This window comes from Pelecanus crispus, chromosome 4, assembly GCF_030463565.1.
Source record: "Pelecanus crispus isolate bPelCri1 chromosome 4, bPelCri1.pri, whole genome shotgun sequence".
In the NCBI taxonomy this organism is placed as follows: Eukaryota; Metazoa; Chordata; class Aves; order Pelecaniformes; family Pelecanidae; genus Pelecanus; species Pelecanus crispus.
This window is the reverse complement of record NC_134646.1, coordinates 2,035,849-2,053,655: the sequence shown is the minus strand read 5'-3', so window position 1 is coordinate 2,053,655 and position 17,807 is coordinate 2,035,849. Positions and strand designations below refer to the sequence as shown.

General features: G+C 47.6%; 1 protein-coding gene across 1 annotated transcript in view; it reads left to right on the top strand.

Moving 5' to 3' along the window:
• The window catches only part of SLC4A4 (solute carrier family 4 member 4), a 168,104-nt gene that overhangs the window by 112,056 nt on the left and 38,241 nt on the right, over positions 1 to 17,807 (top strand). Inside the window, exons 8-11 of the mRNA XM_075709210.1 lie at positions 9,655 to 9,742; positions 11,101 to 11,255; positions 11,744 to 11,857; positions 13,304 to 13,478. Of these exons, the coding sequence (XP_075565325.1) occupies positions 9,655 to 9,742; positions 11,101 to 11,255; positions 11,744 to 11,857; positions 13,304 to 13,478 (532 nt within the window). The remainder of the gene's footprint in view (positions 1 to 9,654; positions 9,743 to 11,100; positions 11,256 to 11,743; positions 11,858 to 13,303; positions 13,479 to 17,807) is intronic.

Here is a 17,807-nt window from a genome sequence, read left to right as displayed (position 1 = left end):
ATGAGGTATTGTTTGTTTTGGTAGTGGGAGCCAGGAAGTTAGATCTAGGATTGCTGAATGACCTCATTACTCAATCGCATTAATCAAGACAATATGTCCTTCCATGCCAACATTTTTTCCAGGAAATAGTATTATCCATTTGCTGTCCTCCAAACGCAATGCTAGCCCTAATCAAAGCAGGGAGGCTCGTTAGATGGCTTTTGTGAGTAATGAAGAGCCATTTGCAATGGCTGCATCCTGTGAAATTCAATCAAGGAAATCCCATCAGGGCCCAGACGAGCTATCACGGAGCGGCTCCTCCGTCAGCGCTGAGCCTTGGCCATCTCGCGCGGCGGGCGTTCCGGTTGCGGACGTGCACTTAGCGGCCCGCAGACTCTGCGAGATGCTGGAGCTGGAGCCTTCGGCGTGCTCCCCCCCTCCCTTTCTCTCCCTCGGGGCTTCTCCTTTTATTTTGTTAAATTATCAGGTTCCTGGTAAAATTGTCAGAGCCATGCTGTCAAAGCCAGGTGGTGCAAAACCACCTGGGGTTTCTAAATAAACATGAGCCAAGGTTTCCGTGCTATGGGTTGCTGCAGGAGTGCAGGATAGACCCCGGTCTATTGAGTAACCGCAGCGTGACCTGCATCTGTCCATCTCTTCGGAAAGCAGCAGGTCGTTTTGGTGTGGTGCAGGCGGGGGGTTAAGCACCCAGGTTTCAGCCCAGGGCTGTGGGCATGCTGGTCCGTAGCCGTCTATTCCCGTGGCGACGAGCGGTGACGTGCACTGCTGGAGGTGCCTTTGCGCGGCAATCCGGTTCACGTTTCTGTGTTAGGTAAAAATCTCGCGCTCTTTAGCAGCTACAGATGCACCAAATGCATCCCAGGAGCCAGCGAAGTGCCTTGCCCCAAAGACGTGATGGTTGCAGGGCTTGTTGGATCAGCGGCAGAGGGATGAGGAAAGCCCTCCCGAGGAGCTGGGAGAAGGCATTCCCAGCCGTGCCGTGGTGTCGCGCAACTTGCCGAAATGCATGAAGCCGTCTTGACGTTTTGCTTTCCAAAGCACTAACTGGGCAGGGTTTGGAGGGAGAGGGCAGCCATAGCTTTCCCTAGACTAGCTGAGAGTCAGCGTATCAGCTGCATCCCGTAGCCGGACGTGTAGGACATGGCCCCAATCTCGTGATGCCAAAGCAGCTGTGCCAGCAAGCCCTGTAGAGGCGAAAGGCTCGTGGTATCGATAGTCCCTGCCCTGGTTTGGTTTAGTCATGTTGACCTAGTACTGTAGAAAGAAAAAGGATTATTGTGTGCATAACCTAGAGAGTAGTCAACATGAAGACCTCCAGTTAAATGGGTTACTTAGTTCTCCTGATTTTTTTTTTTGTTTTTTTTTCCCCTCCACACATCTTTGACTTGGATCTTTCTTGTAAGTAATGGAATTTTGGACGCTTTGTAGAAATAAGGTTTCCGGTGTAGAAACGACTCTTCCTTGGATGCATAAATTTTCTATGTATTCTTTTCCTTCACGCTTCCTTGCGAAGTGTTTTAAGTATTTCCTTTACTTAAAAGCAAATTTTTACTTAAAAGAAACCAGCAAGATGTGATGAACTCTCCGGGAAAAGTTTCTCAACAGGCTGTTTTCATATAGCCCTAGTAATAAAAATCGGGGATCTGAAGTCAGTATAGAGAGATCCCAGCCTTTCACGGTGGAGAGTTTTCTTTTTACCGGTCAGATTGAAAAAACCTTTAAGGACTTTGGTTTTCTTATGTTGAATTTAATTCCACAGCGCTGTGAACTCCTCATTTTGGCAAGCACGTAGCGACTGTGCTTGCACCATGGCGTGGGTATGGCTGCCTCTCCTCTGGACGATGCAGATGTAGCTTTTTATTTTCATAAAAGAAATGTGCAATTATGCGTTCAGGTCTGCTACATTAATATAATGTTGATGGGGAAAAAAGATGAGGAATGAGCAAGGAAAAGATTTTTTTGGAGATAAGCTGTGCAGACTTGCACAGTCTAATATGTAGCGCTGGGAAATCGCCTGTGTCTGCAAGTCTCGAATGAAATGAAGCAACTTGCCCAAAGGTCACTTAGGAAGCATGTGGCAGAACCAGGAGTCAGGTTCTCCTCCCTTGCCTCCTAACTTAAGCTTTTAACTGCATAGGCATCTTTTCTTCTTCATAGGTGAGGGCGAAGCGTGTGTCTTGTTCATTAATTACAGCCTGGAAATGGTTTTCAGGGCTGTGTCCTTTAGCAGCCTTTCCAGCAGAAGGGCTTGCTCTGGGAAATCGGAGCTCTGGCAGCAGAGGACTGCCTGCGTCTGTCTGCGTTCATGTGTTGGACACCGTGCGAGAAGCCTGCAATGTTGGTGCGTTGCCCAAAACTTGAAGGATCGCCTGTGTGAAGTAGAAGACAGGCCAAACGCTTCACCATCTCCTTTCGTTACTGCAATCTCCAGTCGTGCTCCTTTCATCAGCGGTCCAAGCCGCAGATTCTGCTGGAAAAGTACATCAAGAGGTTGTTCTTTCAGCCCTCAAGTCCATCGGCGTATCTCTATCGGGGATATTGGATGCTTTGCAGGCATCTCACATGGTGTCCAACAGCAGAAGGACTGCTTCCCCCCACCCCTCTCTAAAACAAAAACATTTTCTTCAGGACCTTACCGAGTTTCCTTTGTGTAGGTGCCTTTAACCCTACGGAGCTGCTGCTCCTGCTTGCTCCAGGTTTGAGAGATAGGCATGGATGAGCGGGCCGAACTTCAATCTGGTTTTAGTTGCTCTTCCTCTTTTCTTTCCTTTTTTTTTTTTTTAACTTTTTTATTTTGGGGATGGGAGGAGGGGACAGGACACGGGACAACCTTGTCTCCGGCACTGGTGGTCAGCCTGCAAGGAGACCGTGGGGGGGCTTGGTCCTGGGACAGTTTTCCCCACGACTCTTACCCCGTATGGGAACTTGACAGTCATGGACATTATGGATTTCTTGCAGGATGTCCCAAATGGATGGCAAAATATTCGTGCTGCACTGACTTTGGGGCCTGTCTGTGTTGTATTTGCTCCCCGCCTCCTAAGTGTGCTCTTCCTGAGATTTCGTGGAGATTTCCAGCCAAATTTCTCAGAAGCACAGCGCGGAAAGCCGTGTTGCCTCCTTGGGCAATAGATGGAAATTCTGCCCCGCAGTCCCTGGTCTCACCTCCCGCCAAGGTCCAGGAGGGTTGTGTTCACCCATAGCAGGTTGTTTAGGTCCATAACCCCAGGTTACCGGGCTTGTACGCAGTGTTGCTGTGGTGCGACGTTTAGATCTGCTAGGTGCGCTGGCTGGCTTTACAAAGCGTTGGCCAGGGCACGTTTGTCCGTTTCAAATTGGAATTACTCATCTGTGAGAATGAATTTATTCTTGTTGGGTTTGGTGGCATAGTCCTTATGATTAACAGGTGAATCATACGTAGTCGGTGGTCATCATCTGCTTAAGAAGGGTAAAGCATGTAAAACGACCGGAGGAGTAGTGCTTTAGGTAAAACAGAATAATGAATTACTGAGTTTCTGGCTCATTATCATCTTGGAAGGGAAGGATTTTGAGTGCTTTGACTGTGCTGTGATACAGAGTTCAAGACCGGGTATCCTGGCTGTGAAGGCTCAGCCCTGTCTGTAAGCTGTTGCCCGGAGCACTCGGGAGAAACACTGAATTTTCTTACTGCTTGAGAGAGACTTTTGAGCTAAGTGATACGAGGTGAAACCTCACATTCTCTGCACGAAAGCATCCTTAGCAATGTTAAGTATCAGACATGGACATTTGGTAACTCGGCACGTGTCGTGTGCAGCAGAGAGCAATTCTGTGCTGGGTTTCATCTGGGTAGATGGAGAGGAGGAGTATGTCACAACTAGAAGTGAGGGCTTAGGTGGAAATATTCATAGCTAAATGATAGTAAATGCATGCAAACATCATCTAGTCCAAACCACTAAACTACATTAATGTTTTTGTGTTTATAGGGTTTGGCCCTTTAAAAGGTCGTCTTCTGCATGCTGAAGGCAATTCTGAGCTGAATCAGTCAGGGCAAAGAATTTAGAAAGTGTCACAAACTGCTTGTTTTCAAGAACATCTTAGTAAATGCCAGAGCATTCAGGTTCTTCTGTTCCGCATTGGAAGAGAGCCAGCTGATGTCATTATTTCAGAAGATGGTTATGAAAATCTTGTTCCCCTGGAAAATCAGGAGAGTGCTGAGCAGCAACTTCTGAAGTTATGAACCTTTTTTTTTTTAATGAATATATTTGGATACTTTGCATCCTAGAGTTTTAAAAGAGTTGGCTGAGGAGCAGTCTGTCTTTACTGTTGTTTTATAATAACTCCTGAAACACGGGGTAAGTTCCAGGAGGTGGGCGGGAGGGCAGAGGACATGACCTAGGCGTGTATGGCTTAGTCACCTCCCTGTGAACCTTAAGTAAAACACTTGAAAGCCTCGTGAAGAACTCGATTAGGAAGTGTTACTGTTAGTAATGCCAATTAATATGTATTTATGGATCCTGTCCTATTAACTTGATGGCCCTTTTTTGTAGGACTCTACGTTTTTTAACTAGAAAGTACTAGTTTGAATATAATATACCTTATAAGACATTTGACTTAGTACCTCATGATATTTTGACTTAGGAAGCTAAAAATAATACTTAATACAGTGCTTGTAAGGGGAGAAGTACTTCTGGTGAGGTGTCACACCTCTTAACCCCGTTGTGTTGCACATTTTATCAGCAGCTTTTGAGAAAATGTCTGGTTAACATAGTAAAGGTTGACAAATAACAAAGAGGGTGTCTCCATGGCGCAGAGCAATCCGGTCGTCTGTGCTTTAACTTGGCCCCACGTCAGCTTCTCCCTCTGAGGACAGAGAGCGCGAGTGGAAGAGCTGTGCTCCGAGTGCCAGTTTTCTCCGGGGGATGCTGTAGGTAAAGGGCTGGGGCCATCCCTAGGGATAGCAGATTGTTCCATCAGTGCTGGAGCCGCTGAAAGCTGGTTTCCTAGAAGTAATGTGCCATGTCCTTTCCCTCCACCACGGCAATAATCCCAGCTCTCCCCATTTCCTAAGACTCTTACCACATTTCCTAAGACTTCCCATGCTTGTCCGTATCTGAAGTCCTGTCCCCTGACTCACTCCTCCTAATTTGATTTTCTCAGGAAAGCAGGCTCGCATAAAGTTCCTGAGTAGCCATAGGTTATTTCATCTATATATTTGCACTGACAAAACTGCCAGCTCTTGGATGATTTCCCTGAGGAGGACACTGATGCATCGGAGAAGGTTCACAGAAGAGCTGTCGAAGTGACTGAAGAGAGGAGAAAAGCCTCAAACGGCTTAGCCTAACTGACAGGTGGCTACAGGTGACCAGATCGATAGGGGAGGCTATTTAAAGGAATTTAATTATCAAGGGTTCTTCAGTCTAGCTATGAGAGAGAATCAAAATTGGTGACTGGGAGTTGAAGCTAACCCAAATTCACTCTGGAAGTAATGCAGAAGGTTTTAGATGAGACAACTTGCCAAAGGTTATAGTGTGTTTATTTTCCATTACTGATTGAAAGGTATGGCTGTAATTGGAAAAAGGCTTAATTCAGGAAGCTTTCAAGTTGTTTCCAGGAGCTATTAGTGTTTCTGTTTGAAAAACATGCTGATACAGAGTTTGCTGAAAGTTGCCCCAATAATTCGCAGCCTTTGCTAAATTAGGTGAAATGGAGAAGTTGGTCTCCTGCCATGTGACTTCTTCTGTTGCTAATTGCATGGATGAGTTGATGCGCGAGAGAGCGAGACTTATCTCAAGGTCACTAGTTAGAGTACAGGTCAGGCTGAACGCTTGAAACGACACCGTTGGACCATCGGCGTGATGGTCTTCATCGAAATCCCACAGGCCACCGCATGTTGACCATGGTGCGAGGTGGCCAACAGAAGTAACAGGGCTTTTCTTAACAAGCCGGTTGGCAAGGCAAAGAGGCGGGCATGAAGACAGATGTATTTTCATGCCATAGCCATGAACCAAATCTTTTTTTCTGGGACAAATCTGAACAGGGGATTTACGGGAAGCTTGTGTTTCTACAGCCAAGGCCATAGGTGCTGTGTGAGTGAGTAAGTCTACAACATGAAATCAACTTTAAGAGTATTTCTACAGGCGGTAACAGCTTTTACCATTTCAGCATGGATACCTTGGCCTTTCATATGAAAGTTGGCTTGGGAACTCAGAGTGTCTAAGATAAGGCTTAGGTCTTTCCTGCATTAAGTATTATTTGAATGGTGGTGTGGTTTTTATTTTAATTTTTCATTCCAGGCCAGGAGGATCTAGATACCTTTGAAGATCCAACCTTGAGGCTGTACTTAAAACTATTTTCTAATGAGGGTCAATTAAGAGGTTGGAGAACCCAGCCACCTTTCACCAGCGTTCCCATTATTCTGGCACAACTGCTGGACAGTTTTATTGACAGAAGCATCCTTTTTCCATGAATAGCCTTTTCCATTAGGTAATCTCATTAAACCATACTGTCATGTGAACTGTGGCTGGTCAGAGCGGCTGTGTGGGCGATCCTTTTATACGTAGGCAAGTCCTGATTCGTAGCACGTTAGCACCGACAAAAGCAAGGGCAGGAAAGATAAAAGCGGTAATTTCCTTTCTCCAAAGGTTTCGTATCGTCGTGCTTTTCAAACGCGTTAGCAGTGACTTGGATATAGTCGCTGCCCAAAGAGGTCATGTAAAAGACAATAAAAAATGCTTTTATAAGTACATCAGCAATAAAAGGAGAGCCAAGGAGGATCTCCATTCTTTGCTGGATGTGGGGGGGAACATTGTCACCGAGGACAAGGAAAAGGCTGAAGTACTTAACGCCGCCTTTGCCTCTGTGTTTAACAGCCAGACCGGTCATCCCCAGGGTATTCGGGCCCCTGAGCTAGAGGATAGGGATGGGGACCAGAATGGAGCCCCCATAATCCAGGAGGAAGCAGTTAATGACCTGCTACGCCACCTGGACGCTCACAAGTCTATGGGGCCGGATGGGATCCACCCGAGAGTACTGAGGGAGCTGGCGGAGGAGCTCGCCAAGCCACTCTCCATCATCTATCAGCAGTCCTGGTTAACAGGGGAGGTCCCTGATGACTGGAGGCTTGCCAATGTGACGCCCATCTACAAGAAGGGCCGGAAGGAGGACCCGGGGAACTACAGGCCTGTCAGCCTGACCTCGGTGCCGGGGAAGATTATGGAGAGGTTCATCTTGAGCGAACTCCACAGGCAAGTACAGGTCAACCAGGGGATCAGGCCCAGCCAGCATGGGTTCACGAAAGGCAGGTCCTGCTTGACCAACCTGATCTCCTTCTATGACCTGGTGACCCGCCTGGTAGATGATGGAAAGGCTGTGGATGTCATCTACCTGGACTTTAGCAAAGCTTTTGACACCGTCTCGCATAATATCCTCCTCGGGAAGCTGGCAGCTCACGGCTTGGACAGGCATACTCTTCGCTGGGTAAAGAACTGGTTGGGTGGCCGAGCCCAGAGAGTTGTGGTAAATGGTGTTAAGTCCAGTTGGCAGCCGGTCACGAGCGGTGTTCCCCAGGGCTCTGTTTTAGGGCCAGCCTTGTTCAATATCTTTATCAATGATCTGGATGAGGGGATCGAGTGTGCCCTCAGTAAGTTTGCAGACGACACCAAATTGGGTGGGAGTGTCGATCTGCTCGAGGGTAGGATGGCCCTGCAGAGGGACCTGGACAGGCTGGATCGATGGGCCGTGGCCAACTGTATGAGGTTCAACAAGGCCAAGTGCCGGGTCCTGCACTTCGGTCACAACAACCCCATGCAACGCTACAGGCTTGGGGAGGAGTGGCTGGAAAGCTGCCTGGCCGAAAAGGATCTGGGGGTGTTGGTAGATAGCCAGCTGAACATGAGCCAGCAGTGTGCCCAGGTGGCCAAGAAGGCCAACAGCATCCTGGCTTGTGTCAGGAATGCTGTGGCCAGCAGGAGCAGGGAGGTGATTGTCCCCCTGTACTTGGCGCTGGTGAGGCCGCACCTGGAATACTGTGTCCAGTTTTGGCCCCCTCAATACAAGAAAGACATTGAGGTGCTGGAGCGTGTTCAGAGACGGGCAACAAGGCTGGTGAAGGGTCTGGAGAACAAGTCTTATGAGGAGCGGCTGGGGGAGCTGGGGGTGTTCAGCCTGGAGAAGAGGAGGCTGAGGGGAGACCTCATCGCTCTGCAGCTCCTGACAGGAGGGTGTAGTGAGGTGGGTGTTGGTCTCTTCTCCCAAGTAGCTAGCGATAGGACGAGAGGAAATGGGCTCAAGCTGCGCCAGGGGAGGTTTAGGCTGGAAATTAGGAAAAATTTCTTTACGGAAAGGGTGGTCAAGCACTGGAACAGGCTGCCCAGAGAGGTGGTGGAGTCACCATCCCTGGAAGTGTTCAAAAAATGGGTAGATGTGGCACTTGGGGATATGGTTTAGTCTAGTCTACCCTTGATTGGTTTAGGTGGGCTTGGTAGTGTAGGTTAATGGTTGGACTGGATGATCTTAAAGGGCTTTTCCAACCTAGACGATTCTATGATTCTATGTAAGAAATTAACTCCCGATACCTTGTAGGTGTAGGCACCCTCTCTGATGGTGCCTACCTTAGGAGTAGGTTTACACCTCAAGAACCAAGTTGCCCGCTTAAAAATTAAGCTGTGACTATGAAGCTATCAGGTGGGCTTACAGGTCTCTGGTACGTATTGTATACTCAGAGCAGAAATTCAGGGCATACAAGTTGGGCTTAATTATTTAGAGCTAAAGCCTTATTTCAGATTAATGGTTTCCCTTCAGATGTGGGTAGCTACTCTGGGTGCTGAACTGTAACGGAGGTCTCGGCCCCAGACCATAGTGGTCTCAAGGCTACTTTTGAGGCTTTTGGGGCCAAAAACTCTGGGTACTGTCTTGCTTGTCCAAGTAAGCATGATGGGCTGCAGAGAGTAACTTCTACTCCCAAGTGTCGTGATTTAGCCCCCGCCAGCAGCTCAGCACCACGCAGCCGCTCGCTCACTCCCCTTACCCCGATGGGATGGGGGAGAGAATCGGAGGAGTGAGAGTGAGAAACGCTCCTGGGCTGAGATAAGAACAGTTTAAGAATTGAAATAAAGTAAAATAGTAATGATAATAACAACAATATAATAATGATAATAACAATAATAATATCCAAAGCAAGTGATGCCCAATGCAATTGCTCACCACCCGCCGACTGATGCCCAGCCAGTTCCCGAGCAGCGATCGCTGCTCCCTGGCCAACCCCCCCAGTTTTCTATACTGCCCATGATGCCGTATGGGATGGTATGGCCCTTGGGGCAGTTTGGATCAACTCTCCTGGCTGTGCCCCCTCCCAGCTTCTTGTGCCCCTGGCAGAGCATGGGAAGCTGAAAAGTCCTTGCCTGGCATAAGCAGTGCTGAGCAACAACTAAACCATCAGCGTGTTATCAGCATTCTCCTCCTACTAAATCCAAACCACAGCACTGTGCCTGCTAGTAGGAAGAAAATTAACTCTATCCCAGCCGAAACCAGGACACCAAGTTAGCTGGAGGCCACTGGCAGCCTCTGGGTCTCTAACAAGGGCCACAACTTCTTAAAGTTGAATTACTGCCTAGATGTTTTGTAAGTAATAAGCGATGCGTTTTGCTGTCCTGAATGGGAACAATCTGTTTGTTTTGTCAGATTTCTCTTCATTCTGCTGGGACCGAAGGGCAAAGCAAAGTCCTATCATGAGATCGGCCGAGCCATCGCCACTCTGATGTCAGATGAGGTAGGTGTCTTGACATCTCCTGTGTGAAATGCGTTCTCCCAGGGGTCACTTCATGAGCTAATAATGTCCTTTTCTCCACCGTGGTCGACGGGAACGGGCATACACATAAAGCTGAAATATCCAAATGTCGCCTCCTAATTCCATCTGTTTACATAATTATTTCATCTGGCTATAAGTTTTTCTAAAAGCATGACTACAGGAAGTTTTTGTCCATTGTGTGTATCTTCCTGCTAGCAATCACTCTTTCAAATAGGCTATGAATTAATCTTTGAATTAATCTTGAGGCGGCGTGCGCCCTGTGTCACATTCCACGATCACGGTAACCTGCAGCTACGCTCCAGGTAATTGCCGCAGAAATGGTTACACCCAGGACACGCTGTTGTGTGTTGCGCTGTATCCCAGAGCGCTTCTTCGTTCAGGCGGTGCTTATATATTATCCATGAGTAGCTAGCAATTACTCACTAATCATTCACCTCAAAGAGATGACTGGGCTTTCAATATTCATTTATGGCGTCTTTCTTCCAGTGTCCCCTGGGCTCTGTGCGCCTGGGGCTGATTTACATTACGTTTGTTTCTTGCTTTCTCCTTACGTTGTTTTGCTCTCGTAGGGTTCCCTTAATTACCGCTCGCCCGGTCTCAGCTCTTCTGTTCTCTGCCATTCCACTGCTTGGAGTAATGGTCTAGTTTCCATAGCCCCAAAGTCCTCCTTCCTACCACCGACTGTTCGCATTACATCTGTCACGCGCGCTGATCCACCTTCACTCCAAGTAGTCCGAAAGATTTTTGTAAAATTCAGCATTAGTGCTCTTTTCCCTCTCTTCTCTCATTCGCTCTTTATCAGTAATACTAGGCCTTTCAGTAAAACCAGTTTGTGCTTCTTGTTATTATTTTTGAGTCTATATTGTCATCATTTCTATGTCACAGGGTTGAAAACTAACCTATTTTTTGACAGACTGAAGTAGGTAGGAAAAGGAGATCGACGCTTTTTTATGGCTTTGTAAAAGTACCTTCTCAAAGTATAATTGAAACTCCTTGTTTATAGGAAAACTCTTTTTTTTAGCCTGAAAGAAATGGATAATTGCTTTAGTAACATATTTTGCAAAGGTTAGAAATGTATATTTTGCTAAAAATTAGAAATACACCTGCAAGAAAAGAATCTCTATTGTTAAATGACCGACCAAAGGGAAGGGGCTTTCCTGAGGTTCACACACCCTCGTGCCAATTGCCCTGATGCTTTTTGAGAGGCTTTTGAGAATGAGTAAGTTGTTTTCGTGGAATAAGACTTGGTAGCTGCCTCTGGAGTCTGTGCCACAGATAATGCAAACCTTTTTTACATGGAGTCTCTCTTTTCCTTGCAGGTATTCCACGACATTGCCTATAAAGCCAAGGACCGGCAGGACCTGATCGCTGGCATCGATGAGTTTCTGGATGAAGTCATTGTGCTCCCCCCTGGGGAATGGGATCCAGCCATTAGGATAGAGCCCCCCAAGTCTCTTCCTTCTTCAGATAAAAGGTAATAGTGGGAGACAGGCAGGTTTGGCTCTGCGATGAAGGATCACAGATCAATCACATCGAAATTGTGCATCAATTCTGGAAAGGTGATGGGAAGAGCCGGTGCTTTGGGTGCACCAGGTTTATGGAGCAACTGCAGCGTGACTTGCATCTGTCTGTCTGCATTTAGAAGGTACTAGAGATATTTTCAGGTTGGTCTTAATAGCTGGAGGGAGGATGTTCTTGCAATTCTGTACCCTTTAAGGTGATGGTGTAGGCGTATAGTAACATACGTGGGGGTTATCCAGACTCTTTGGGGTTCTGCTTGGTCTTTCTAACACGCTACATTCCACTCTGGCTGCCAGCAGGTCAGTCTTTTAGTCCCCTTCGTACAACACAGCTTCAGGAAAGGCTGTGTAACGCTTGTTTGGAGGAACTGCGCGTGGACAATGTTTTGTGGAGCCATCAGGCAGTGCAGTGAGCCTCAGCTTGGCTTGCCTTCTTGCCTAGGAAAAACATGTACTCCGGTGGCGAAAATCTACAGATGAATGGAGACACGCCTCATGATGGAGGGCACGGCGGCGGAGGCCACGGGGACTGCGAAGAACTGCAACGAACTGGCAGGTCAGTAACGCGCCGCTCGGCGTGACGCGCTTGGCATTATCCAAGCAAGATGGCAATGTTGCCCTTGCAGAACTGTTTTGCCCCTTTCTGCTTTCTGTCTCGACATACTGTTGGTATAGCTGTGACCCCGAAACGTGTCCCGGGGTTTTTAGTGCCCAGCTTAAGACTGCCTGAAGGGTTCTGAACATCCAGGCTCAGCAAGTTACAAAGCGTCTTAAATGAGGCACTCATAAATGAAAGAAGGCCTAGGTAGGTGTTGGCGATTGAAGGCCTGTGAAGTTAGACGAACCGTAAGGGATGTAAACGTGGCAGGTACAAACGTGGCAGGTACAGCTGCAGTTGCCGTTCGGATTGCTCTAAGTGCTGTAGCCAAAAGCAGAGACGTTCCCTTTTCCAGGCATTCCCAATGTAGTTGCACAGATGAAGGCTTTTACGGGATAGAAATACAGAAGGTAACGGAGCCTGAGGCCTTACTCTCTGCTTTATTTCTCTGCTTGTATGCCATGTAGAAGTCTACTAGAGTGGGAATGCAGTTCAGGTGGCCATAAAACTCTGCTCAGCATCTCAGGGTCAATACACAAGTTTTTGTGGTGGCATTGCGCCCTGCGCCCTCCCTCCCACTCTATATTTTTTTAAGTTCTAGTAGAATATCTAAATTCTCGGAGAAAAGTCTGAAAGCCTGAAATGACACATTGGTGTGTACAAGGCAGTCGATAAGTCCTGATTCCGGGTCGGAAGGTAACGTGTGCCCATCTGCCACGTACCTCTCTACGTACAGAGCGTCCGAACAGTCCTGGCGTTGGTGGTGAACTGCGTACCAGGGACCAAGAGGCAAAAGAGCAACGTTTTTCATGCTCGCAGCGTCAGAGCCACGTGGAGTTTGTAGGACTTAAATGCTGTCTTGTAGAAAAAGAATATGTCTGCAAGTGGAGCTCTCTTGTTCTCCAAGATGATTTCACTTAACTTGGGTTTTTACTCCTAGTTCTTTTTCTCGTTAACAGTTTGAAGCATTTTTCCATTTCGCAGATTGTTTGGCTCACCCGGCCATTGTGTCTGCCACGTGGAGAAATTTAGGCAGGGATTTAGACTAGACTTAATATATTTTACTACATCAACCAGTATAGTTGGGGGGGGGGGGGGGGGGAACCAACCCAGACAAGCTTCCTGAACTGCACACTTTCGTGGTCTGTTTCAGCAGAAGTAGGGCTTGTGTTCCTGAAATTTGCCTCTTTCCAGCTGCATCACGTTTGAGATACTATCTTTCTTTACAACATTATCTCAGTGATATCCCTGGACCATCAGCGCTGCGATAAGACTGTTATGTAATGCGATGATCTCACTCCTTTCAGATAATACTTCATTTCTGGCAACATTTCTGATGACTTATCTTGGTGACTTTCACTGTAAAACATTTTGCACGAGTCTTCTATCGCCTGTCTTTTTCAGATTCTGCGGTGGCTTAATCAAAGACATAAAGAGGAAAGCGCCGTTCTTTGCCAGCGACTTCTACGACGCTTTAAATATTCAAGCCCTTTCAGCCATTCTTTTCATCTACCTGGCCACAGTGACCAACGCTATCACTTTTGGAGGATTGCTTGGCGACGCTACGGAAAACATGCAGGTTAGCAAGAGCTTTCAGAAGCACAACTGCCTCATTTGCCTTTCGCTATCTACAGTCAGAGGGGGTGTTTGGCCACCGACAGAGCTTGAATTCTGGGTACAATTAATAGAAGTATCCTGTGTTTCCACTAAAAGTTGGCTTGCTTTCTCTACTGTTGGACGGCTGTCCTTTGAAAAATTGCACAAGCAGTTACCTTAAATGGTGTTTGAACGATGGCCAGGCGGCAGAGAAGGTCCTCGCTCCTTCTGTATAGAGCAGTTCCTCTGCTGTGCTCTCTGTGCTTGTGTCTCGGCTGGACCGTTTCAGTCCAATTAAGCTTACTAAGTCTAATTCAGACTTTCCATGTCATCAGAGCATAACACTGTATCCTCTGCGTGACTCTTGCAATCCCTGGACTTCTGCCTCGCTGGTGAAAAGAAAATCCTAAGATTCATAGGAAAGCGAGTGAATCGGGAGATGTGACCCGGGAGAAAACGGCGAGTTCTTTAGAAAGACGAATTTCCTAAGAGTGGAAGATCAGATCCCGAGAACCGTATTGCATATCCAGAGACAGGCTGGATCAGCAGTGAGGACAAAAGCAGGGGCTTCGAAGGATGGCTCAGTTTTAAATGAAGTCTAAAGGAAAGGGGTTCTGTAGTAACACCGCTGTAGGTCCTTCGTGTTTGACTGGAGCAGAATTATGCTCTAGCAGTGCACTTTAGTATTCCTTTGGCTTTTTGACGAGGAAGAAAACACAGGAGGTTGTATTTAGATAGATTCAGTGCAGCCACGTTGAATCTCCTAGCAATAATTAAGCTCATAGTGACAATGACTGAATTATTAATTTACACAGGTTTAATTAAACCAAACCTAGAAAAGGGGGGCACTTATCTGGAGCGCTACACTCCCCCATGATAAATTGCAAGCTAGAGGAAGGTTCAGTAGCTGGTGGAGTGTCCAACTTCCCTCTCCCCTGTACAAATACGGTTTACCTCTTCTGAAACTCAGCTCTGCAGCACTCGTGCAAATAAATGCATGATGCACAGTGTTAAAAATAATAGTAAGTGGAAGTAGAGAAGGGAAAGGCTTCTGGGATCCACCAGTGAGCATCGCTCTTCTGTCACCGAGTAGCAGAGCAAAGTCTGGCGGCTCTGCATCTGTGCGAGGTGCAGTCTTGCAAGTAGGGGGACGAAGGGGAAATGTTGCCTGGCTCCAAATTTAGCGCACAGAATCACTTTATTATGTCCAAAAGCCTCTTCTGTTACCTTTGTATCCCATGAACATTTATTATCAAGTAGCAAAATATTTTTTTGCCACTGAAGCTGACAGTATGGTTCCTTAATGCTCACAAAAAGAAAAGTTGTTTTAAAAAGAAGCACCTTGCATTTCAGGAAGTTGGAATCACAGAATGCTTTGGGTTGGAAGGGACCTTTAGAGCCTACCCAGCCCAGCCCCTGCAGTGCCAGGGACAGCTTTAACCAGAGCAGGGTGCTCAGAGCCCCGTCCAACCTGGCCTGGGATGTTCCCAGGGATGGGGCCTCCACCGCCTCTGGGCAACCTGTGCCAGTGCTTCACCACCCTCAGTGTAAAAAAATGTCTTCCTTATGTCTAGTCTAAACCTATTCTTCTTCAGTTTAAAACTAAAATAGGAAAATAGGTCATTCATCTGACAAACGGTAAAACTGCTGCCCCATCAAGCAGTGACGGTCCCGTTGCTTGCGCTTGGTCGTATTGTTGGAGTAAGCCACGTGCATTTGCCGTCTTTTGGTTTGGCTGCTGGATCGTCAGCACCGGCTCTGCAAGGGGAGGAGATCCCTGCCTTTGGCCCCCGTCCCCAGCAGCCTTTTCCTGGCGTTGCCCCATTTGCGGCCGTGCACGGCCTCGCTCGTAGTTTGCAGCTGAGCTTTGCTGCCGCCCCTCTTCCCTTGGGAGCCTTCCTGCTCCAGAGCGTACACCAGGGAAGGAGAGGGGTGATAAAAGAAGGTAGGCCTCCAGGAGAAGAGCCGATAACCCCTGTGCTCCTGGGGGACCCCTCTGCTGTCTTCCACCTGCCGGGAATTGATGCATAAACGCATTTCCTTTCATACCTCTCATGCTGGGGTGAGGTTATTCTTCCAAGAACCTCATGAACCTGCTCCATGGGATTATATCTGAGTGTGCAGCCTTCCTCTGCTTTAAAATGGTATTCATTTATTGAACGTGACAGTCTCGTTTCGCCAAAGCACAGCTGAGATTGTGACTGCGTAGGAGGGGAGGCGCAACGGGGGGGGAAAGATGGAAGGAAGAGAAAACACAGGTTGCCTTTAGCCCGTAGTTTTCCCTGCTGTAGATAAAACCCAGCCTGAGTTTTCCTATTGCTCGGAGAAAAAAAAAGTCCCTAGAAAGACAAAAGCTTGCAGGAACACTTTGTTTTGAGCTCAGTGATTTATTCTCCGTGTTGAAAAGGGAAACCATTGATGCTCTGCAGTTAAGAATACTGCTTTGGTAACGGGGAAGCTCTGCAGCAAATAGAAACCCAGCGGAGCCATAGATGACGAAGACTCCAGGAGCAGCAGAAGGAACCAACACCCAAGTCCTGCCGAGGGCTTTGTCCCTTGCTTCTCAGGGGTTTGTGCTCAGCGAGGAGGGAGTTTGGGGTGCAGCCGGAGAGGAGCACTGACAGCAAGGAGCAGGGCTGTGCATGTGCCCCCCCGGCCGCCCACTCCCCATAGCCATTTTGCCATTAAACTCGGTTCACAGAAGTGGAGCCAAGTGCAGGAAAATCATCACCGAGCTGCTAGAAAAACCAAATCCCTCCAGTCAGTTCATAAGGTAGCCAAGGCTCAATGCAGGAAAACATGGTCTATTGTTTTCTCATTTGTGCACTTCAGCAGTTACTTGCTTCTCATGTACAACGACCGGTTGAACTTACTCGTTTTTATTCATGTACTGATACAAAATTGAAGTCCCAGCAGTTTTTCTGAATGGTTCACTGGTGGATCAGAGGTTTAGAGAGTTTGGGCACAACTGGCTTTTCTTTTGCCATCTCCCTTCAGCAAACCTTTATTCACCGTCCTTGTTTGAAAAGGCATTAGGTCTGTTGGCTTCTGCGGGAGCCTGGAAAGGGTTTTGACTGCAGGTTCTCAACAGAAGAGCAAAATTGTGCGTTCCTCGTGCTCAGATGCCCCTGTATCATCAGAGCCGGAGTGAAGCACCCCAAGGCACCCAATTCGAGCTGTTCCTCCAGGGAGCTGCTCAGTGGGATCAGGGCCCAGGTTCACGTCAAGTGTTGTTCAAACCGTTGAGCATTCCTGCAGTGGGCAAGAGTTTGGAAGCGTGGTTTTCTGTAAGATATCTCAGAGCGTGAGAGCTACGCTGAATCTTTATACTCAGAAATGCGAGGGAAGGTTACGCCAGCTTCTAAAGCTGAGGAGCAGCACCTGGAAGTCTTCCCCCAGACATTTTGTCCTCATAGAAAACAGTATTTTGGGGGCTACCACAACGCAGTTCGTGCTTCTGGTTTCTTGTAAACAATTATATGACTGCTGCTGGGTCAGGCGCTAAAAATCGCCCGTCCCACGCTGCCTGCCCCAGAGAGCCTGACACAGCCAGCGTTTCTTTAAAAGCTCACTTCAGAGTTTTATGTTTCTGAGAAAAGACACTATTCTTAGCTACAGACACGTGGAAGAATGCAGGGAAAAGAGATTCCAGATGCACTGGCCGCGAGGGCCCTCTCCATGAGTAATGCGGGAGGAGCGAAGGCGATCAGCTGTGCGAATGCTCTTCCTTGCCCCAAGAGCAATTGTCTCATCCTCACAAGTCCCCAAAAGGCAGCGAGCCAGGGCTCGTAGGCTCCCGTCCGCGTCCCCTGTCAAAACCTGCGCAATCCTTGTACGAAGGCTGCGGGGCGTCACAGCGAGCAGATCTCCCTTGCGCAGATGTTAGTGACAGGCACCACCGCTAGCGCTTAGAAATGGAAAGGACCAAGGATGTCACCTCCTGCCAAGGCAAGGTTGTTTCTGTCCACTCTACAGCAGCTTGTCTAGATTGACGAGTGGCTGAATGTGTGTCAGGAACAGGCGGCTTTTAAGCCTTCCCTTACCTTCTGCTTCTCTGCATAGCTGTCATGCTGCTGCTTTAATTACCCAGCAATAGCAGTGCTTGACCACTGGTATTTTGGGATCATGTTTGTGGCCAAAAAAATAGTTTATGATTGCTTTAGAGAAAGTTCTGCTAGTAATTTAGTAGATTAAAAAAAAAAAAGTCTTCTGCTATACATAGTAACATACTGGTTTGATATATGACAGTATGAAAACACTTTCCTCAGTGTGAACAGTAACTTGGGTCTTTCCAAGAAAGAGAGACACAAAA